Source organism: Myxocyprinus asiaticus, chromosome 17 (genome assembly GCF_019703515.2).
Source record: "Myxocyprinus asiaticus isolate MX2 ecotype Aquarium Trade chromosome 17, UBuf_Myxa_2, whole genome shotgun sequence".
In the NCBI taxonomy this organism is placed as follows: Eukaryota; Metazoa; Chordata; class Actinopteri; order Cypriniformes; family Catostomidae; genus Myxocyprinus; species Myxocyprinus asiaticus.
In genome coordinates, this window is record NC_059360.1 from 18006396 (window position 1) to 18030347 (window position 23952).

A 23952-nucleotide genomic window follows, 5' to 3' on the forward strand; every position below is an offset into this window, starting at 1 on the left:
CCTTAAAACGAATGAAAACAATGTTTTTTATTTCTTTAAATGTGTCTCAGATTCAGGTACAAATCTTTGGAATTATTCAATTTAAACAATTATACTAACTACTGATATTATCACACTGGCATGTTTTACTCAAACTCTTTGACATTTTCATGATTTTTCCAGCCGTTTGTGATTACTGGATTCAGATTTTTAAAAATAATTTTAATTAAAACTAATTTGCAAATTAATTAAGACAAATTTGAAACATTTCAACTAATTCATTAAAAAGAAATTACTCAAAGAACAATTCATTATTTAAAAAACTAAAAATATATATAGTCTCTTTAGAAATTTCTATGACTTTTCCAGGCTTAGAAACAATAATATTAAAATTCCCTGATATTTCCAGGTTTACCAAGACCATGGGAACCCTGCCTCCAGTCAATTCATTATTTAAATTAAAGATTCACAATAGAGATTTCCATGGCTTAAGATTTTATGAATCACATGACTTTTCCCGACCTGATATTTCCAGGTTTTCCATGACAATGGGAATCCTCAAATCTCAGTTTGTCATGGTGTGATTTTAGTAAATCTTGGATGCTTCCTTCTCTTGATGTGGTTTTTAAATGAAAAGGGTTTGTGTTTGGGAAAATTCTCTTTTTTATTGTGCCATTTACCCTTCCATATCTGTAGAGTAATCAAGGACGAACAATCCATTCAAGGATATTTTGAAATATATCACTTGAGGAATCAAATGAATCCCTGAAAGGGTTTATGTTGGCTGTCCACTTTCATTTGCCAAACAACAGTAAAGAACCTGTTCATCCAGACAGGATGAAGGGCTTGCTTACTCCACCCTTAAGTCCAACTTTGTCCAAGAACTCAGCACTACTTTATTTACATAGTCGTGACTCGTGAGATCCAACTCAATCCGAGTCAGACGTGACAGAGCCAACAGAACTCAGGTTTTTCCAAGTAGGACACCAGTAGATATGATGGTTGTAAAAGCGTTCTGCTGACTGGACACTTTCCTGAAAACATCTGATTTCCTTGCAACTCCCAAAATAAAAGTGGGCATGATTCATATAAAACGACTTGACAAGGATTGCAACCCCTTGAACAATAAAGACTCAATCTGACTCAATCTTCAATTGCTCTCTGCTGAATTCATACCGACAGGAAAAATGGTGTGAATGAACGAGAGGTTAATATACTTCTGCGGAGGGGTTCCATTAGGACAGAACATGAAAAGACTGAAGGCAAGGTTTGTGACTCACACACCGACGGTAATGAGAGTGAGACCAGTCGGCAGCTAGGGAAGAGCATGCACACCGCTGCTGAATGGAGCATATCCTTAATATTAGTAAAGGCTTTTGTGAGTTACCTGATGTGTGTAGCGGGAAGAGACTCAAGCTGTCTGGAGAGAAAGAGCTCTCTGTGTCTGAGCTGATGCTTCTGTTTCTCTGGGAGATCCACCATTTCAGGATTCTCCATCTCCTCTTCCAATTCTCCTAAAAGTCAAAGAAAGAAAATAAATACTCTACTGTAATTTGGGTACCTTTTATTCATATTCTTAATTCTTAACGCCTGCTTATGCATATGTATATTGTATTGTGATACAGTACATTAATAGTTGCACATAACAGTCTATGAAAAAACTGAACTCCGACTGTGCCCCTAAAAATGTTCACTTAAGGCCTGATATACTTCTGGAGAAGTTCTTTGTTCAGGGGTAAAAAGAAGTTTGAAACAGCCGAACAACGATATAGTGTTTGCGAACATTCAGACACCAGCCACACCACCGTGGGAAGCGTTTAGAAGTACATTTAAATATGAGGAAGTATGAGTAAAACCTTTAATAATGTGACATTAAAATGTGTCATCAATGACTTTACGCCTCATTCTACGAATAGAATTCAAACTAGATCAGTAAAAGATGCTTTTTTTTAACCACTCAGTGATGATTTAAAGTAATATATGCAGTAGAAAATGCACAATTTGTCTAGTTTACATTCTGAATTCATGATGCTAATGCGCTAACATGATATAGTTGGCCATAATTAGTGCCAATTACACACTGTTATTGTAATTTATGATGATACTGATACTACTGCAAAGATTGGTGTATAAAAGTATACGAGGTGTAAGAGTGTTAATGGGAAAAATAAAGACAATGGGCAGATGTGTGAATGGCTTTCACTTCAGATGGCACATGAGTGAAGCAGCACATAAAACAAAAGAGTGAATTGGCACTTAAGAGTATGAGTAGATTTTTTTTCTTTTGTAGACCAATAAAAAAAAAAAATGAATGACGTTCTTAGAAAATGCCTCTACGCAAAAAATCGTACAGGTAAATTTGCACCAGCTCACTAATAACCGCACGCCTGTTGTGTTCATGTTGAGTGATCTTGACTGACTGAACAACAAACACAATTAGCTGCCGGCCTCAAGGTAGGTGGAGCTCCAGGTCACACCTACTGATGACGTAGACCAATGGAAGTAAGGTGTTTAGCAGCCGGTAAAATTTTTGCTAAAACTTAACCCTAACCTTGCTAAAAAAAAATTAGCAGGCTACTACAATGAACACAATGAGGTTTAATCACTGTATCATACCACTGTATCAATTTGAGAGTTTTGCAAGACCCACAAATGGTCAGGCTTGTGTCTTGAAGTTTGCCAACTAATTATAAAAAACAGATTTATGCATAAAACTGTATATTTCGCTTTGTTTGCAGGGTTATATCCATGAAATAATCAGTACTTAAAATGGATGGAAATTCTAACCACAAAGTCTACAAATATTTTCTACCAATGTAGTCAGTATTGTCTGTACAACCTTTTCCAGAGACTGCAGTGGCATTATTTGAATGAGCTGCCACTTTGTAGCATGCTGGTGTATAACTGAAGTATCATCAAGGAGTGGATGTGACCGTTACTGGCCATTCTTTAAACTCCAAACTCTGTTTGCTTTTAATCTGAGGCTGATAAACTGCAATCCACACAAATGGGAAAATGACTGTTAAAAGCCAAAAGCAAGCAATGGACTACACATACACCATCTTTAAATTCAGTATACCCAAACACATTATCACCTCAGTCTTAAAAAAGACTAGAAGGTACAGCGATAGGAGGTCTGTCAACAAACCCCACATATATTTGGTGTATGGAGGCAGAGTGCAGTTGAGAATGATAAGTGGGAGAGAATCAGGAGTGAGGGAGGAAAACCAGTGAGCGTGCTCCAATTCATTTGGAGTTTCATTAGTGAAAGAGAGAGAAACATGGAGAGAGAAAGAGAGAGATAGAGGTATAGATAGGGAGCAGAACAAAAGGAATCACAGGCTTTTCTGAAGAAAAAAAACATTATTTGTCTGAAATCAATATGTATTCCCTTCTCTTCACCAATGCTCGCTATCTGTCACACACTATATGGTTTTACCCTCCTCCGATACGTATAAAGAAATCTGAAACTACACCAAACCCCAGCTACAGAAGCTGGCAGCCACTTTCCGAGCAGTGCACATCAGTAACTGTTCTATTACAGCCATGTATGGAGTATTGACAACCCCTGCTGAGATGCACACAGAGTGAAGGATAGAAAGTGAGCCAGAAACAAAGAGTGTTAATGGCATAAGATGAAAAGAGAAAGAGAGAGGGAGCGCAAAGAGGAACAGCCCTGTGGCTATGAGTTGCCTCATGCGTCCTTGAGAGAGCCAGCAAGACGAGAGGCGCTGAACTCCGTAAACTCCATCCTTAGTATAGACAGAGAGAGAGAGAAGCCAAACAACTGGCTTTGCACCGTGCCTTTACTCTCTACAAATTACCTCTCCATCTCACCTGTCTCAACCAATTATTAATTATTGATGAATGAATCACCTTACCAGGTGGAGGAAAGGGATGAAGAGAGATAGGGTTGAGAATCAACAACTGTTTCTTCAGAACTGGTTCCATTTATTTATTTATTTTAAATACTGGAACAAATTATTTTTATGACATTTGGTTCCGGTAACGTTTCTTAAATGACTGCATTCTAAGGCTGAACTAATTGGACAAAAAAAATCTAACTGCGATTATTTTGAAAAATATTGTGATTTGAACTGCGATTTGATTAATTATTTATTTTTTTTTAAACCTAGAAAATCTTTCCTTTAGACCAAAATTAAGTAATGGGCAAACATGCTCTAAATAAAGACAACACATATTTCATAAAGATATACATTCAGAACAGAGTTTTGTTGTAATGGTAAATAAATAGTATATATTTTAATGAAAGTATTTTTGTACAGTATATAGTTAACCAATTACTGGTACTATCAAGAACTAAAAGGACTGTTAATGGAATCGTTAAATAAATATTCCAGGGTCAATTCAAGTTAAGCTAAATCGACAGCATTTGTGGCATAATATTGATTATCACAAAAAATATTTTTGTTAATTTTAATTAATTAAATTAAAAATTCTGGGTTACAGTGAGGCACTTACAATGGAAGTGAATGGTGGCCAATCCGTAAACGTTAAAATACTCACTACTTCAAAAGTATAGCCACAAGACAAACAATATGCTGTGTAAAGTTATAGCCAATTTTACAACTTCGCTGCCATGAAGATGTAATGTTAACAAACCCTAAAATGATGATTTAAACAACTTTCCAGCCCAAATAATACACGAGTTTCAACAGAATAATTAATGTAAGTGCTTTTATAAAATTATAAGCTTCACAATTCTGTATTTAAACCTTCCAAAAATTGTCCCAATTCACTTCCATTGTAAGTGCCTCGATTTGTTCTTTTTTTTTTTTTTAAAGAAAAGTAGGGACGAAATTATTTTTTGTGGTTGTCAACATTCTACGACAAATGCTGTCGATTGAGCTTAACTTGTACTGAACCTGGAATGTTCAATGTTAGCCATCCTGGAACTTCTGCCAGACTTTGTCACAGAATATGACCACGTCCACAATAATCTGTTCAAGTTACCTGACTTGAATGATCTGCTTCCTGCTTCCCATATATGGGCTGCCCTGTAAATGAGCAAAAAGTGCCTGAAAGTCTTTTGATTGGCTAAACAAAGAATCTGACCATGGTCACTTTTTATAGTTTGCTTTTACAAACTATTTGTGATTCCCATCCCAAAAGAGAGAAGAGTGATCTTTGAGCCTGACCTTCTCTATGACACATAAGTGGAGGATTGAGACTAGATTCATTCATCCACCTCTCACATACACATATTAATACATATAAAAACACACAACGCCTCCATAACCACACTATAAAACCTCCATTCATAGAGCTGTGGCAAGCACTGACTTTCGCTTTGTATTTCCTCGCTCAGATGTGTTCACATAAACACACACCTCGCACAACCTTCTTGTTGATAAGGACACAAGAGTGGATACAGTGATGAATTCTGGTGCATTTTCCATCCGCTTCGTTTGTTTATTTTCCCCCTCCAATTCAGGAAGAATGTGACATACACGCTTGCTCTGACAGCCGTGATTCAAAGCTGTTCCACTCAGCACTGAGAGGTTCGGCAGAAAGCACAAACAAGTGGAGCGGCCGAGGCCAACGAGTGAGGTGCATCCAGGGAGTAGTTCACAGCAGGGCCAGGTCTCTCGCTCTCTTCTCTCTGTCTGTTTCTCGGCACACATGGCGCCTCGCTGCCTCATGTGCTCAGGGCCCAGCGAGGCGGAGCCAGCATCACAGAGAGCAAAATATTTCATCTGTGAGTCACACCACCCGCACATTGCTGACTCCAACAACACTACAAAAGTGAAGTTTAGATGGCATAAGCTCTGTTGTGTTATATCTGGGGTCGAACAGTCGAAGATGTGTGTGTGTGCGTGTGTGGTACTTCCCCGTACAAAACTCACCACCATGATGATAGGGTGCTGTGGGTGGTAGACTGGGCATTGCTATGCGATTGCTAAGGTTGTTCTGGGGTTTTTCTAGGGTGTTCTAGGTAGTAGCTTATTGGCCACAAGTCAAAACAGCCCACCCCCAAGTCTCATTGATATTCTAGTCACTAGATATGGCTCAAGTCCCTCCTTCAATATAAGTCAATATGGGCTGCAATTAACGATTATTTTGATAATCGACTAATCTAATGATTATTTGAATGATTATTAGACTATTCGGGTGATTATTGCAACGATTAATCATTAGCTCTTAACCGACAATTCAGCGTGTGCCTCAAGTGAAGATGTTGTGTTAAATGTGCTTACTAAAAGTAAAAAAATTAAATAGAAGGACAAAAGCATCTTTTAAAAATACCTCTAAATGACCTTCACTGAATTTCAGAAAAAAAAAAAACTTGAGAATTATTAAGTTTAATACAGTAAAAATTTAACTGTGGTATAGCTCCTGTAAATGTACCTTGTTTAAAGGAGTTTTAAATATTTATACAGGAACATTCCTTCTCTCATCTTTGTGTTCACTTGATTTCGATCCAGGACTAAATTTCACAGACCACATCTCAAAGACCACAAGATCATGTAGATTTACACTCTACAATATCAGGAAGATAAGACCCTTCCTCTCTGAATATGCAACACAACTGCTTGTCCAGTCACTCGTCATAACTAGACTGGACTACTGTAACACTCTCATTGCAGGCCTCCCTGAATGTGCAACTAGACCCCTCCAAATGATCCAGAATGCAGCAGCACGTCTGGTCTTTAATAAACCAAAGAGAGCGCATGTTACACCACTCCTTGTCTCTCTCCACTGGCTGCCGGTTGATGCACGTATCAAATTCAAGGCTCTGATGCTGGCATACAGAACAGTCACTGGGTCTGCTCCAGCATACCTAAAATCATTTATGCAGAGCTACGTGCCCACTAGAAGTCTGCGGTCGGCTAAGGAACATCGCCTTGTTGTACCAACACAAAGAGGCACCAAAACACTTTCCCGGACTTTCAGCTTCATCATACCACATTGGTGGAACGACCTTCCCAACTCCACCCATGAAGCTGACTCACTCTCTGTCTTCAAAAACAACTAAAAACACATCTTTTCCATGAGCACTTAACCAGTCATTAAAAAAAAAAAAATTCTGTTGCACTTTATTCTGTTTTGAATACTATTATGATGCTAGTGATACTTTGTAATACAGCACTTTTCATACCACTGTCTCCTAAGATGATTCGCTAATGTTTTCCTCTCTTGTAAGTCGCTTTGGATAAAAGCGTCTGCCAAATGAATAAATGTAAATGTAAATCTTTAACTCACAAATGTTTTTTTTCTTAATTGAGCTGCGTATCACCAATTCTTCAAGATAAGATACATACCATGACACATACTGTATATTATGATTCAATACGTCGTGAGCCAGGGCGTCTGGACTGCGTTTTCTTCCTCTATCATGCATTTGAACTGAAGGTCTCCTCTCGCATCATTAGAGTTTCATATAATCGACTATTCGACAACAAAAATTTTTGTTGACAATTTTTTTTATTGTTGACATTGTCGAAAACGTCGACTTATCGTTTCAGCCCTAAAGTCTATGGGGATTTTTTACATCACTTTAATCATCTGCCAGGTGAAAATCTTAAGTCTGTAATAGCACACCTCAAATTTTCATGATTAGAAGTATCATTCATTTTCACAGCAGAAACGGTAAAGCGCCATACAACTTGAGTGTTTGTAACCCATTTTAGTTCCATAATGTGACACATTTGAGTAAAGCACAATATTCAATAAAAAAAACAAATATAGAGCGGCACTTGATTTTATCCATCGAAAATTGATTGTGGAAAGTGGTCTCTATAAGATAGCTGGATTGAGGAGAGGGTTTGGAAAAAAGGGAGTATTTTCTAACATCAGTGAAAATCAAAGACGTTTCAGAGGCGGAGCAAGTTACAGTATATTTACTGAAGCATTTTAAAAGACAAACATATTTTTGTATTGTGTATAGAATAACATGCACCAATAAATCATTCACAATGAAAACAGAAACTTGTATTAAGAAAGTTAACAGGATACATTTTGATTTCATGTTGACTTTAATACATAAAGGAATAGTTCACCATTCTCTCATCATTTACGCACCTTTATGCAGTCTTACACTCATGTTTTTTTTTCTTCTGCAGAACACAAACAAAGATATATGGATAGAGAAATGATATATATCTATACAATGCAAGTCAATGTAGTCCAACACTTCCAAGCTCAAAAAAGGACACAAAGGCAGCATAAAGGTAATCCACAGGACTCGACTGGTTCACGCGACCATTTCTTGGTTCATTCCAAGAAACGGACCAAAATGTAACTCCTTTTTTATTCTAAATCTTGACATCTGCAGTCTCCTTGTTGCGATCATTTCATGCTCGATTATACTTCCTTGCGATTGACGCATCTGACACCCAGACAGTCCATGTCTGTCCGTGTTGTCTGCATATGCATGTGGTGTTGACAGTTTTGAGTATCACAAAGTGAAACGTAGTGCACATGCGTTGAACACGTCCTTATTGGGTCCCATTCAAAGCAGTATGCTTTGAAACGCAGAGTGCGCGACAGTGTGCAAGACGTACCGGCACATGGTAAAACATAATACACCCTAGCCTTAAGGGTAAAGGTTTTTTTTTTTTTTTTTTTTTTTTTCGCTTAAATCCCAGCTTAATAGTAACAGTGATGATTTCAAGCAACACTAACGAGGCTGAGCCTTAAGATCTTTCATGAGGGCACATCCGACCGCCTCCAGCTTGCCATGATCTTTGAATCTTCCTCTTTTCATTGGCGAGGCTTTTCGTTCCGCCTGGTTTTCTTTTTCTGTACGCTCTTCCACTCATTTTTTAACTCCCCTCTGCTCTTCCACAGGCAAAGACAGGATGTAGCCCACACCCATGTGGTGAACAACCATTCCTGCCATGCATTTTTCACATATTGCAAATGTCTGGAGGTCCAAGGAGAGCCTGCTGGCATTGAGGAGAGGTCCATAATCCATACACACACACGCACGCACACACGCACGCACACACGCACGCACGCACGCACGCACGCACGCACGCACGCACGCACGCACGCACGCACGCACACACACACGCACACACACACGCACACACACACGCACACATACACGCACACATACACGCACACACAAACATGGCTCTTTCTCACTGCTTCTGTGTGGTCCACATGAACAAACAGGCTTCCTGGTCTCAATATCAGACCCGTGTGTGATATGGGCCTAAAACAAAACCTCTTTTTACAAGCACCGTATATAACCCCTATACTTACAAACCCCTCAGATGGGGCATCTGATACATCTCTACAGCAGCCATTTTGGAGCAAGGTTCTGCTTTCAGCAGGAACACAGATCCTCTTTTGAAAGGAACTCACATCTATACTTCATTTAACAGAGTAGGATGTTTTAAGGTCTGTCAGTCAAAGAAGTAGTTCACCCAAAAAATTTTAATTCTATCAGTATACTAATAATTAGTTTACTAATGTCGATCCAAACCCATATGACTCACTTTCATCCATAGAACACGAAAGATGAGTGGAGTCAAACCTTGGAAAAATGTCTTGATGCTCCCTATTTAAAATGCAAATATGATTGTGCTTCATATTTGAGAGCTACTGCAGAGGTCAAGATGTTCAGAATGTAATTAAAATATTGGTGTGTTCCTGACACAAAGCTAATGTATGGCTTCAAAATACAGAATATATACAGCATGATTTAGATTAACTTTTTTTTATGGAGCACGTCACTTAGAATGTTTACTTTGGCACGTCCAGTGTAACCACAAGTCGTTGCGGCGCGTTGCAACAATGGGTGTTAGGACGTCATGAGAGTAGTTGCCTAGAAAAAGAAAACTGTCCAGAAGCAGACTGTTTACGATAATGTCCACTATAGTGCCCCATTTGCCAACCCGAGAATGCAATGCATACTTGCATTATGTTAAGAATTACACATTTTGGAACATAACGATGCTTGAAACAGCTTACATAGCTAAATTCATCTGCGTTCACTTGCATAGACTATGATTCTGGCCTAACACATATAAACTTTGATGTTCCAAAACCTAGTGAGCTGCCTCGCTGACTATCGTCTACCTAAGCAGCTACATTCTAAAGGCCGAATAGATCCATATGGGCTCTTGGTCAAAAGAGTAATACTTTAAAAAGCTGAGTGTTTGACCGTGTGCGCCCTGGAAAATAAAGTACACCCCAGCCTTCAGGTAGCATCCCAAGAGAAACATAACCTGCTAAGTGACAAATGTAATGGTGACAAGTAGCTGCCACATTAAACGACCTCCAGTGTAGTCTGGGTTATTGTGCCATCTCTAGCACTTGCTTGTGACAAAAAGGGAATTCAAAAGAAACATGACAGGAAAAAAATGCTTATTTTAATTAAGTCCACTTTGAAGCTCAAAGGATCAAAAAATCCAGTCTGAACAATTCAATGTTTAATAAATAATACTTAAAAACTTAAAAGAATGGGGGCCTGGGTAGCTCAGCAAGTAAAGACGCTGACTACCACACGTGGAGTCGCAAGTTCGAATCCAGGGTGTGCTGAGTGACTCCAGTCAGGCTTCCTAAGCAAGCAATTGGCCCGGTTGCCAGGGTGGGTAGAGTCACATTGGGTTAACCTCCTCGTGGTCACTATAATGTGGTTCTCGCTCTCGGTGGGGCACGTGGTGAGTTGTGCATGGATGCCGCGGAGAATAGCGGAAGCCAGAGAGCAGTTAATTGCATTTTATTAAAAGAATAAAATACATAAAATGCTTCATGATAATTAAATGTACTGTTGAAAAGACAAATTGTTTTCCAAAAGAAAAATGAGCATCAGACCAGAGTTCAAGGAACATTGTAGTAACTCATTGTATTAATTTGCTTTTCTTCACTCCCATTCACTCAGTGTGGTCTTATGAATGCTTTCCAAAAATCGCTGAATATCTGCATGTCCATTTCCACTTACGTGCATGTTTGTCGGCGAGGGCGATGAGCGTTGTGGAGATATCCCTACGTCGGTAGAAGCACACCACTTTGGCCTCCACGTTCCCATTTGCTGTCTGCAAACAGAAAGAGAGTTGTCACAGCAACAGCCTTAAGACCAATCAACTGCTAAGGAGGCCTCAATATGCAAATGAGGATTAAATCATTACCATGACTTAAACACCTCTGCACATCCTTATATAAGAGGGTCTCGTGATGGAAGGAAGAGGAAGGCAAAAGGAGAGGTGTAGTGTGATTAGGGATGGAAATTGTAAGGAGTTTAAATTATTCTGGTTGCAATTCCGACTCATCTTAATGGATCTGATACTTCAATGATTCTTTTAGTGCTTTTAAAGGAAGAAATAGTTGGAATAAGAAAATTAACTCTTAAAACATTTACTGCCCTAAGCAGTCTGTTGTCAAATGATGAGATCATTTCAGATTTCAACAGAACAGACACAACAGATGAGAAATAAATATAATACAATTTTCAAAGGTGTGTGGTGTTTTTAAATGTGGCAGTATAAATGAAATAATTGATTCCAACCATATATTGAATAAAAATACTAAAATAAAGTTTGCCACAGAAAACACAGTAACTTGTGCGGAGTCAGATTAGTAACTGCTTCATTTATTAGGGATGGGCTTTTTGTAGTCATTTTGTAGTCAAGTACTCTAACTTCAAAAAACGAATAATCGCTTTGCCCATGTTCAGACATTTAATGCAAATTAGAGGTCTACACGGGCCTTAAAATGAAACCCGAAACAGACCCGTACCCGAGACTGTGTTGCCCGACCCTACCCGGCAATAATGTCAGATTCTAAGCTCGAACCCAAAATTGCTTACTATCCAATTTCTTCTCCTAGCGAGTACTGTTGCAATAGGCTGTATTTTATGTAAGCATATAGGCAACATTCATAACAGTACTGAAAAAGTATACAGTTTTAACAAGGCACAGCAGCCCCTTAGTACACAAGAGCAGAAGGGGAAAAAAAGCATTGCCTTACCGTTTATTTGCTGAAACGGCACTTGGTGCAGAACAATCTGGAATAATATGAAACAATGCAACAGTCCCCTCTATGCAGTCTGAACTTGTTCAGATTGTTGAATCTTTGTGACAACTGGGCTGAAAACAATCTAGATGCAGCGCAAAGAATGAAACTACACGCATTTTTGACAATTTGAAGTTGTTTTTAAATTGACATGGTGTTTAAAATATGCCGGTCCTGCGCAAGACGCTGAAGAAAAAGCGAGACGCAATGCAAATGTCAAAGACATTCGTCCAGCGTGTGTTTAAACAATGGGAAAACAACAGACGCACGCAAAAACACATTCGGTGTGAACGGCCCCTAACTCGTCCGTGCATGCCCGAAACAGGCTCGGTAAGCCTGCTTATTTTTTCATTAATTACAAACCCAAACCCGACACAAAGTCCTACTTGATAAACTTACCTGAACCCGGCTCGAAACCCATCGGGTTCTCGGGTCTGGGTCGGGTTGCAGAACTCTAACGCAAATACAAAAATATGCAAATACTGGTCTGATAAGCTTCCAAGTTTCTCGTACCACTTCGCATTTTTTTTCACTATAAAAGCAGATCCTCATCCGTTCATTTGCATGACTCCAATTACCAATAGAATAGAATTCAATAATCAAAATATTACAAGTATTGCCACACTTGGCTGCTTGAAAGCACACACATCATCAAAGTTCCTTCTCTCATTCAACACCTCGAAGACACATATCCACAGCACACCAAGTGGACTTAATTGTAACTGCAAGATTTGAGATTCATAGGTAAAGTACAGCATATTCAGCATTGCCTACGACAGGCAAATGAACAAAGGAAAATAAATTTGCAATTAGGGATGCCGCGATTATACGGTTTTACTATTAACCGCAATTAAAAATGTCACTGTTAATTTAACCGTACAAATTTAGAATCCACGGTTAAAACCGTGAAATGCTTTATTTACAAGTGGCAAAAATATTATATATAAATGTATAAAATATATAATATAAAATAGTTATAAGATTTTGTAAGCCTAATGAAAAACTCTTGTGGATGGGTGGGTAACGAAGCTGTTACTATGTTATGGACGGTGGCCGCGTGGAGCTTGGTCAGGTGTCGCGGACAGAACGTGAACTTTCAATTCACTTGAAACTGAGGCTTCCACACAAAAACTCCAAAATATAATACAGGAATTCTACCAGACTAATATCCACCAAAAAAGCAGCTGTTTGGGAGCATTTAAATGACTGACTGAACACGACGGGTGTAAAACATGCAGACAGAAGTCATAGTAAGATGCACAGCCTACAGAAGGGACAGGATGCTCCACTAGTCATCCAAGAACAAACTAGTAAGTTTAATATTTTTAGCTGTGGTGATTTTAAAGTGATTAATTTAAAGATGCAACTTTTTGTAATGTTTAAGTGTGCTGACAGCACGCGGTGCATTGCGTGCAGTTACTATCAGTGAGTAAACTTTGAAAAGTTGCGTCTTAAATCGTCCTCATTATTTAAAGCATTGCCTCTATACAAATTCACCACATTCAACAATACATGTACATTTTAGTCATTAACGAACTTTAAATTGCCTGCTGTAAGCAATGTTCCCGTTATTATGCATAGTCCAAAGGTTTATGTGTATTTTATGGAGTCTGTTGCCAGTTCCTTTATGTTGGGGTGTCTGACAGACAACGGATTGCTTTAATAAACTGTTGCAGAAGAAAAAAAAACAACTATTGGATGCTGTGAACTAGGCTACATGGTGCGCACCCACAATAATTGTACATTTACACACTTCTGAAGCACTCCGGTTACATTGAAGTACATCACTGAGCTTGGGATGTGCATAAGCGATGTCGTGCCCTAGATTGGAGCATCTCTTACTATATACCTCCTATTTATTTTTTGTGTATTTATCAGTTCTTATTGTAAGGCTGCCCATCCACATATACCCCAGAAATACATCCACTAAGACTTTCAATTGTAAGATGATATGCATTTTTTGCATCAGTACTGTTGTACAGTATAATAAGAAAAACTGCAAATAATCGTAAAACCGGTTAACTGCGTTTTTTTTCTCAGACGGTAATCTAACCGTCAAAAACTCACACCACGGCATGCCTATTTGCAATATTCGAGTACTGTTTTTAATAGTCGACTACCCTGGTACAGAATGGGTACTCGATTATTCGCTACCATTCATAACTGTTTTTGATTCACTAAAAAGAAACAGCTCAAAATAGTCATTCGGTCGGGAATAGGACTACACCGGTTGCGCTGTAAATTTCGCACTGTAGATTAATTACCCACAGAACAGCATCACTGAATAATAGTGCAGGAAACAAAGTGTGTGTTTATATGCACACTAACAGGCTGATAACTACCAAAAATGAGCTTATTCAAAAATGTGACCACACACATTGTCAGCTTACTAGTAGGGCCCTATGAAATCAGTTTAATTTTGTTCCAAATTCCATTAATTTTTTTCCCAAATTCCACGTTTTCCGTTTTATTTTCTCTGAATTCTGGGTTTTAAAGTTTAATTACATTTTATAATAAAATAAAACTGTCTAATAAAATGAATCAATAGAATTTTTATCAAATGAAAACAGAACAATTACTTTTTAACATACCATTGCATTATTTATTAAAGATTGTCTATACTGATCTTCACAGCACAATCCAAAAACCAAAATTGGAAATGTATTATTATTATTATTATTATTATTATTATTATGGTCTAATACAGTGCTGCACAGTAGAGCATCACAGTTTTAGTGAAAGCAGTGATGAAACTCATTATTATTACTACTACTACTACATTGAATATTAAATTTTACTATGCACAAGTAAAATATTTATGTTGCATTTTTTACTTTGGATGTTTTTGACAGCTTCACTTTCCAACTCCAGAAAGCAGTTCGCTAAATGGGCTAATGTGCTTACTAAACTGCAAAAGGTTATGATTTAATTAAATAAATATATATAGTCTGTATGTGCCGCTCTTCACAGTGAATAAAGTGATCTGCTCTTTGTCATTAATACACACACAGAGCGCACGTGATGTTAATGATGCAGTTAAAGTATAAGCAGTGGCTTCTCACATTCACTTTCTGTTGAAGCTTATGCAGACCATATAGGCTATTTGCTTAATTAAATCTCTTTTGTGGTTTAATCATCACCCTAAGACATATCACGATTTTAATTTGATTAGTTGTGCATTTATACATTAATTTCATCCCAAATATGTCAAATTCCGTGACATTTCGCGTTTTATAGTTAATTCTGTTTTTATCAATGGATTCCACGATAACGTCCGTGTTTTCCGCAACACGGAAATCATAGGGCTCTATACTAGGCATAATTAGTGTAGGATTGTGCATATCAACGCTCTCTGTAGATGGGTTTCTATCCACATATTTTTAAGTGAATTTTCGATGGAAACACCAAGATGCAAATAAAATCTCCAAAATGCACATGAAAAAAAAAATTATATGCTTGCTTGAGGATAAATGTTTTATTTGATAAGAACATGAACAACGATGGAAACACATTTAACTAATATATTCCTATAGAATTTCTACAAGAGTATACACTCACTGACCACTTTATTAGGAACACTATGGTCTTAATAAAGTGCCAGACGTGGTCATCTGCTGTTGTAGCCCATCCGCCTCAAGGTTCGACGTGTTGTGCATTCTGAGATACTATTCTGCTCATTACAACTGTACAGAGTGGTTATCTGAGTTACCATTGCCTTTCTGTCAGCTCGAACCAGTGTGGCCATTCTCCGTTGACCTCTCTCATCAAAAAGGAATTTCCGTCCACTCACTGGATGTTTTTTGTTTTTGGCACCATTTTGAATAAACTCTAGAGACTGTTGTCCCAGGAGATCAGCAGTTTCAGAAATACTCAAACCAGCCCATCTGGCACCAACAATCATGCCATGGTCAAAATCACTTATCACATTTTTCCCTCATTCTGATGCTTGATGTGAACATTAACTGAAGCTCTTGACCAATATCTGCATGATTTTATGCATTACACTGCTGCCAAACAGTTGGCTGATTAGAAAATCTCATGAATAAGTAGGTGTAAAGGTGCTCATGCTCAACGAATGGTTGAGTCGTATTTTTGCACTGTAGAGTCAGTAATGGCACAGCTGAATAGTAATGCAGAAGAACACAACGTCAGAGTGCTTATTACTGTTCATTTAACATCAGAAGAAGAATGCATATTCGAGAACCGTTAACCGTTGAAAATCATTTGATTCCACAATTTCTTTATTTTTAAATGGAACTGAATAAGTTCTGAATAAGATCAGGTTGTCGGTTCCCAGCCTGAAGTGTGATTTCAGAAGGGAAGGACTGAAAGTGTGAACATGGTTGGAAAAAAGTAGACAGAAAGCTGTCGCTTTGAGATTTGTCAGTCACAGAGGTGTTGGTTCAGCGACACACGTTTATTTCACACTCACCTTGTTAAGTTCCTCTATCCGCCTGATCAGCAGTGGGTTACTGGAGGAGTTTTCAAAATAAACATAATCTGTGAGGAGAGAGACAAACAACCATTAGTGTTTCCACACCTACAGTCTGACAGCGCCAGGTAGCATCTCCTGTCATGCTCTCGCACCTGCCGAGGCTTACTGGACTGTTTCACAAACAAAACACAACCTTCTCCGTCGTGCTACATGACAGCAGTGGCGCTACGTTTGGCGGTTCCCCAAACAACAACACCCAAAAACAAATGCATTGACACAGTGTGAATAGCTATGCCATTTGTAATCCAACCTCATAGATAACCTTCAGTGTCCTCTTTCATTTGGAACTGAAAGACCAACATACCAGGACCAGTACCAGGACTGCCCAGGCGAAATGGGCCTCTCGTTTCAAATCCCATATGACTTCCTTTCTTCCATGGTCTCCATTTTTCATTCTTCTTTTGTGTTCCACGGAAGACAGAAAGTCACATGGGTTTGAAACAACATGAGGGGTGAGTAAATGACAGAATTTTTATTTTTGGGTGAACTATCCATTCAAAGGGAGGGTTGAAAGATCTGAGTAGCTGGGTTACCTTTGAAATAAGTGTACATGTGTTCAGTTTTCACACTCTGTTTTAACAATTCTCTTAGTTCTGTCTTCATTGTTTCTTCTCCTATTTCTCGATGTGTTTGTGTGTGTGTTGAGTGTATGCGTGCTTTTGGCCTCACTCCAGGGCGTGTGGGCTCCGTGCAGGCTTACGGCTCTGTGGGACGTCCCCACAGGCCTCAGGCTTGGTGGGGTGCCTGGTCTTAACCCTGTGCGTGCCAGGATCTCTGGCAGATTACACTCCACACACGGCAGACGGGGTACATACTCAAACCACAATAGTATTCCTGGTTTGAGGGGGGAGGGACCAGAGTCTGACAAAAACACACTCTCAAATTCTGTGTTTGATAACACAGCCTCTTTGAAAGAGAGGCCTGAAGGCTAAAATTCATACAATTCAAAACATCATGGCCGAAAAGATTCAGCACCTACCAACTAAGCTGCCTGTTCTCAAACAGACTTACAAACCAGGTGTGCAGAAATGAACAAATAAGCAAAAAAAAACTTTTTTTGCCCCAGCACTTACTGAAAACTTTACCAAAACAACTTAAAAGCAGTACATCCTTGGGATCCACGCATCCTTTTGCTTAAGGCGGGTGCACACTGTACGATTTATAATAGTCCTTTACGATTGTTGCTTGTCAGACTGTACGATATGAACACACTGATATCGCCATGGCACACTGTGCAATATTATGTCAGACTGCACGATACACATCGTAGCCGACTGTGGTCCCAATCGTCCAGATCAGTGAACGAGACTCGCGTTACGGGAGCGTTGCGGAATAGAAGCAAAACAGCTAAATTTGCCCACCACGGAGGAGCATTTTTTTTCTCTCTCTGAAAGTCTCTCTGAAAGGATACCAGCATTTCCGTTGCTCCAATACCACTCTATCACGAGCATAGGCTAACATTTACAAGAAAGATGGATTTTGTCAAATAGGCCTACAAAAAGACAGCCTGATCACAAATACAGAAAATTACAGATGAACGTGAGTGCGGGACTAATAATGAGCTACCACAAGCAAATATTCATTGTGGAGATAAAGACTTGTGGCCCAAAAAATTACAAACTTCTCAGAGAAAACAAAAAAGGTGGGTTATAGTACGCCTGTCTCCTCTTTTAGATTAGTAACCTATAGGCCACGCAAAATTTCAAAAATTCATATAAGCTGATAATATATCATGCTTGCAAATTCCCTATGGATGATTCACAAACATGACATAGATTTCTATAATTGTATTCAACTGTATTTGCTAATTTGGATCAAATAAATACAAAGAATGATACAAATAGAAAAAATTGAACAATCCGTAATGGGACATAAATACCAGTATAAATTGTTCAGTCTTACTATTTTATATTATTTATTTATTTATTCTTAAATAAAATTGGAGTGGTGTGAATCTTAACTACAGACGTTTAAAGTAAATTTATTAAAAGTAAAATAATAATCAAAATAACGTTGTAAAGAAAATGCATGATAAATGTAAAGAAAAAAGTGTTAAGAAAATGCAATCATTTTTTTATGTTCATTCTGTAGCCTGAGCTTTGTATTATTTAATTCATAGAATAATGCTTTCATATTGCTGACGTGTGACACTTTTCTTCAAGTATTTATTTATTAAAACATTTTATATAAAATGAAAAGAAGAAAAAAACATTGAAAGTGCTTGAGTAGAGTGATAATTGGGCACAAATGTTGCTATGGTGGTGCAAACGCGGAGCAAGTTTCTTTCCAAGTGAATTGGGGTGCGAGAGAGGAGCTGAATATCTCATCTGGCCATCGTAATAGCAGTCACACTATACGGCTGCGATGCTAAATTTCAGACACTGCCCAAACTTCGGTGGTGGCTGAAAATCATCGCAAAGGCTATTAATCGGCCGTCTGTGAACATGTCACACTGAACGTTGTAAGACTGCCGATTTTGCCCTGCGACGACAGAAATCCTTTAGGATTCCCGTAATTTGTCTCAGACGGCAGAATCGTGGCCAAAATCATACAGTGCACCGGGTTTTACTTGTGTGAGTGTCTATTTTCACGATTGCAATGCATACATCAATCACTACGTCAGAGGTTTATTGAACGATTAAAAAGCGCAAAAAAAGTAAAAGAAAAAGATAAGCGTACAAAAATTGTTGCACAGTTTCTCCCAAGTATACTTGCATTTAATCCAAGCACAAATGCGACATTTACAGCAGAATTATCTGTTATTTTAACGGCGTACCAGTATTAACTGTGCTTCAGATGTGTGTGCTTCTTATCGGTGTACCTGCATTTTGATATCAGGCATTCTGAAAAAGTTTTCTGAAGTTCTTGCACATGTACATGCACATGTATGCTTTTTTTAAATTTTCCAGTTGGACAGTTATTTCCTTTCAAAGCCACACGTAACTGGCAAATTGTAAATATTTGCTTTAGCACAGCGGTTCATTGACAGGTGAGTAGGCGATGATTCGCTGCTGTTCAAACGCATATGCACTTACACTTCAAGCCCAATGTGGTGACACACTACCGTTCAAAAGTTTGGAATCACTAAGACATTTTGTTTTTGAAAGAAACTACTGCTTCTTTTCACCAGTGATGCATTAAACTGATCAAAAATACTGTCAAAACATTAGTAATATTGCAAATTATTACAGTTTGAAATAACTGTTTTACATCTTAAAATTCTATTTTTACCCGAGATTCCATTTACAGCAGTCATTACTCTAGTCTAAGAAAATGTTTCATATAATCCTTAAGAAATCATTCTAAATGTGCTAATTTGATCCTCAAGAAACTTGTCTTACAATTAGAACAGTTGAAAACAGTTGAGCTACTTAATAAAGAATGGGCATCACAATACAGTGTCTTTTTTCAGTTGCTGAGGTTTTTCTTGTAAGTCACTTTACCTTTGCCAGTTAAATTTTGGTTTTACAAATGGACAAAAAGAAACAAATCTCTTTTGCAGCACTACTTGTGTTGTTTTGCAGTAAAAACTCACAAAATATTACATTTCCATCTCGTGCTCAGAGTAAAGGCCGGTTTATGCTTCTGTGTCGAACCTATGGCGTATGCTCTGCATAGTAGCCAACGCGTTGGTTTGTATTTATAGTTCTGCATTGGTGTGTCTGCATCGTTTTGTGAGTACACAGCCAACATACAATTGTATGGAGGCCTTAATTTCTGAAATAACTGTGCATTTGATAAATAAACAAAGGCAATGCAATAGTATTTGTGGATTCAAAAGTATTTATTAAATTATTGAAGCATTAAAAAATGAGTTCAAAGTACAAATTAGGTACAAATTATTTATTATACACCTTGCCTGCAATGCATAGAGACAATAATTAGGCATAGACTGTATAATTGCTTTTGAGTCGGTTAAATAATAATAAATTAATATTCTGGCATAGTTTGATGCTCTGTGCTGAAAACAATTAATCAATTTAATACAATTGGTTTTGTTTTAAAGCTTAAAATCTGTACTATGCATTTAGGCCAGCTCTTAACAAGCACTTTTTTAAATCTGCTGACAAATTAGAAGTGTTTTGTTTTCATAACTTATGAAATATGATTATTTACTGTACACCATACAGTCAAACATATGCTTAAACCTTACGCAGATTGGAAAGGTCTCGAGTAGAATATTACAAATATTGTTTCACTCATATACCAGATATATATATATATATAAGTAAAAGACCACAGAGAAAGAAAAAAATAAATCACAGAGTTTAAATAGATGTGTCTTTTGTCATGTTTTCACTTCATAGAAAACAGAATATAAAAACAGCAGATGCTCACTAAAAATGAAACAGGTCCTAACACAATGTGACACGATCACTGATCAGTGGATATAGATGTATAGATAAAATAATCTTGGAGAAAATGCGCTGCTACCACAGATAATTTCATGTCATGTTGGGAGCAGTCTCTGGTAACACAGCGGACCAATCACAGCTGTCGTCTGTGTCGACGGGCAGTTAATTTTTAAAGAGGTGCACGTCAGGCCACGCCGTAACCACCTTAGCTATGCATAGCCTACGTAGTAGGTTCGACGCAGAAGTATAAATCAGCCTTAACAGATGTGTTCAGATTTCAGTTCCTGAGTGTTATATTTAAAGTGCTTTAATTTCACTTTTGCATTATTCCAAATATTTTCAGCCCCTACAAGTTAATATACAAACACATATAATCCACTGCACTGGATATTTCTGGACAGATGAAGAGAAGATGTTAAAATGAGGAGCACATTATACAGCTGTTGTGAATTCTGCTACAACCAGAAACTCTAATTTCTTCCTGCAATTGTCAGCCAAAATAAAAGCTTGATGGTTTAGAACTCTTTGTTTTAACTGGACCATATGGCAATGCCTCGTGCAAGTTAAGATTTTATTACAGTAATATATTACTAGTGTATTATAATAATAATAATAATAATAGTAAATCAACATCATATTACAATATAACATTCAAGTTGAATGGTTTCCAAACAATTATGATAAAAAAATTGGCTGAGACCCTATCAAAAAGTGGGCAAAAACAGCTACACAGTAGACAGGTACAATGTGAAAAATAAGACAACGTGAAAAGTAGTTTTTTTTTTTTTTTTTGTGCTCTTTGCGTCACCGTTTTATTTGTTTGTTAATTTTTGGCTGAAGTGAAAAAGGTCCAAGTTTAGTTCTTTTTAAGAGGACTCAAGTGTGAACCCTTGAAGAGTAGCATTTTTATTAGCAGTACAGCATAGGCAAAACATTTAGGTTGAAAGGGGAATCACTTATATTGCAGTTTAAAAAAAATAATTTAAACCGCAATTGCAGTATTTTTTTTTTAATAAATGCAATATGACTTTTTGTCCAAATTGTGCAGCCTTACAAATTTCTAAAAAATTCATCAGTTCTTTTGAGAGATGATTCCTATGCTATGGCAAAGATGCACAACAGCAAGAGGATAGGTATATTAGAGTCTCTAGTTTGAGAAACAGACCCTTCACAGGTCCTAAGCTTCAATGACCAGTACATGCCAAACAGTTTAATATGCAACTGAATGGGATGCTGGCATTTTAGGCAGACATTCAGAGAACAAGCCACATTAGACAGGTAAATAAGAAGAAAAGGGTAGAGTGTGCAAAAGAACCTTAAGATTGAATGGTAAATGGTGAGACGAGAGTATTACGGATTGATGAGTTAAGTTTGAAGTGTTGAGCCATTGTTAGAAAGGTGTGATCGTAAGGTCAGTGAAAAGTGTCCAAAAAAACCAATGGCATCTTTGGGAAGTGCTGCTGAAACTTCATGTGAACAAAGAAATGGACTGTTAGAATGCCAAAGGTGTCATTACTGCAAGTGGAGAATTCTTGAATGAACAAAGTTTAAAGAATACATAATTATTTAAACGGAAATAGTCATTTGTAACGTTATAAATGACTTCACAGTTATTCTTGATCAATTTAAAGTAGACTTGGTGAACAAATGTATAATTTTCTTTAAAAAAACTAAAATTTCACAGTGATTTCAAACATTTGAATGGTAGTGCACATTTTTGACCTCCTCCGAATGTGGCTGAAGTGGACAAATTAATCTCAAAACGTTTTGGACCCCGTTTACACTTGTCTTTAGAGTGGACCCATTTAAAAAAATCCATCTTTATACCAGGTGTAAACGGGCCCTAGATCAGGCACACCATTCTGCTTAATTATTACAAAGGTTTGATGAGAAATAATTGCCATTGTTGGTTGGATGCATTAGTTGCGATCATGTCGTTCAAATTAGCTCAGTCTGTGATATCACTGTGGCTTAACACCAAGACAGGAAGTGACTTTGTTACTCGATTATGATCTTCTTGAGGATGATCTAGTGTTGTCTTAGAAAGTCTGAGGCAGTATGTTCTGTTTGAGGTTTTTTTTTTCTTACACCAAGAAGGCTGGGCAAAATGGCAACAAAAATCTCGATATTTTTCAGTCTGTAGACAATATTCTACACACATCTCAATAATTATGTATTTGCTCCGAAATGTCTCAAAAGTTTGTTGTTGTTGTTTTTTTTTTAATCAGAGGAACCATCATTTTATTCAAACAGCCACTGACACAGGGAGAATAAGATTTAATCATTACCACTGAAAAGCCCTTTTATGTTTATATTTATATTTTATATACAATGATACATGTGTGAACAGAAAAGTAATCTCCTCCTTTGATTTGTATAATAAAAAGTATTTTTAAAAGTATTTGTAAAAAGTAATCTCCGCCTCCGATTTGTATAATAACTTGTAGCGGATACTAATGTTTGGAATTTCGCAAATGCTTGAACCTGCAGTACTTTTCTTTCACAATGCATTTTAACTGCTCTAGAAGCGCTACAAACACAAGCACATGAGCCCCACATGTGCACAGATCAGCACATCACCCGTTTATTCTGGTGACATGTTTATCAGTCTTTAATTGCAGCCTTTTGCAGTTTAATAATCACATATAACCATATCACCATATTGATGTTATTTTGATTAATTGTGCAGCCTTGAAGGATCATGAAATTAGTCTAATGATTCTCTTTATGAAACTTAATGGCCAAATAAAAAGCACATTAATATAATCACAATATTCACTATATTGCATAATTTTATATAGTCAGCAAAATGATTATATCATAAATAGTCAATATATACCGTCCAGCCCTACCAAGAAGTTTATGCAGGCTTTCAGACAAATCATTTAATAAGGACATCTATTTAATATCACAGTGCTATACTTTACAGGTCTACTACAATTGAAAATAAGCAAATGCGTCAAACAAACTCCTGAATCATCCATTTTGTCTCCGATGGCAGCCATGTGTGTTCGACTATATCTGTGTGTATGTGTAAGACTAAGACTCTGTGCCGACTGCACCTCTTTGCTGCTTATTTAATGAGTACAAGTTCTACCAGAGGCCTACTGGGCCGGGGCAAAACCTGACATGGAGTCT

General features: G+C 37.6%; 1 protein-coding gene across 1 annotated transcript in view; it reads right to left on the minus strand.

The window, feature by feature from the left end:
* Positions 1 to 23952, minus strand: part of LOC127455038 (metastasis-associated protein MTA1-like) — a 79457-nt gene that overhangs the window by 31196 nt on the left and 24309 nt on the right. The window contains exons 2-4 of the mRNA XM_051722586.1: positions 16397 to 16464; positions 10895 to 10988; positions 1367 to 1493 (exon numbers count right to left, since the gene is read on the minus strand). Of these exons, the coding sequence (XP_051578546.1) occupies positions 1367 to 1493; positions 10895 to 10988; positions 16397 to 16464 (289 nt within the window). The remainder of the gene's footprint in view (positions 1 to 1366; positions 1494 to 10894; positions 10989 to 16396; positions 16465 to 23952) is intronic.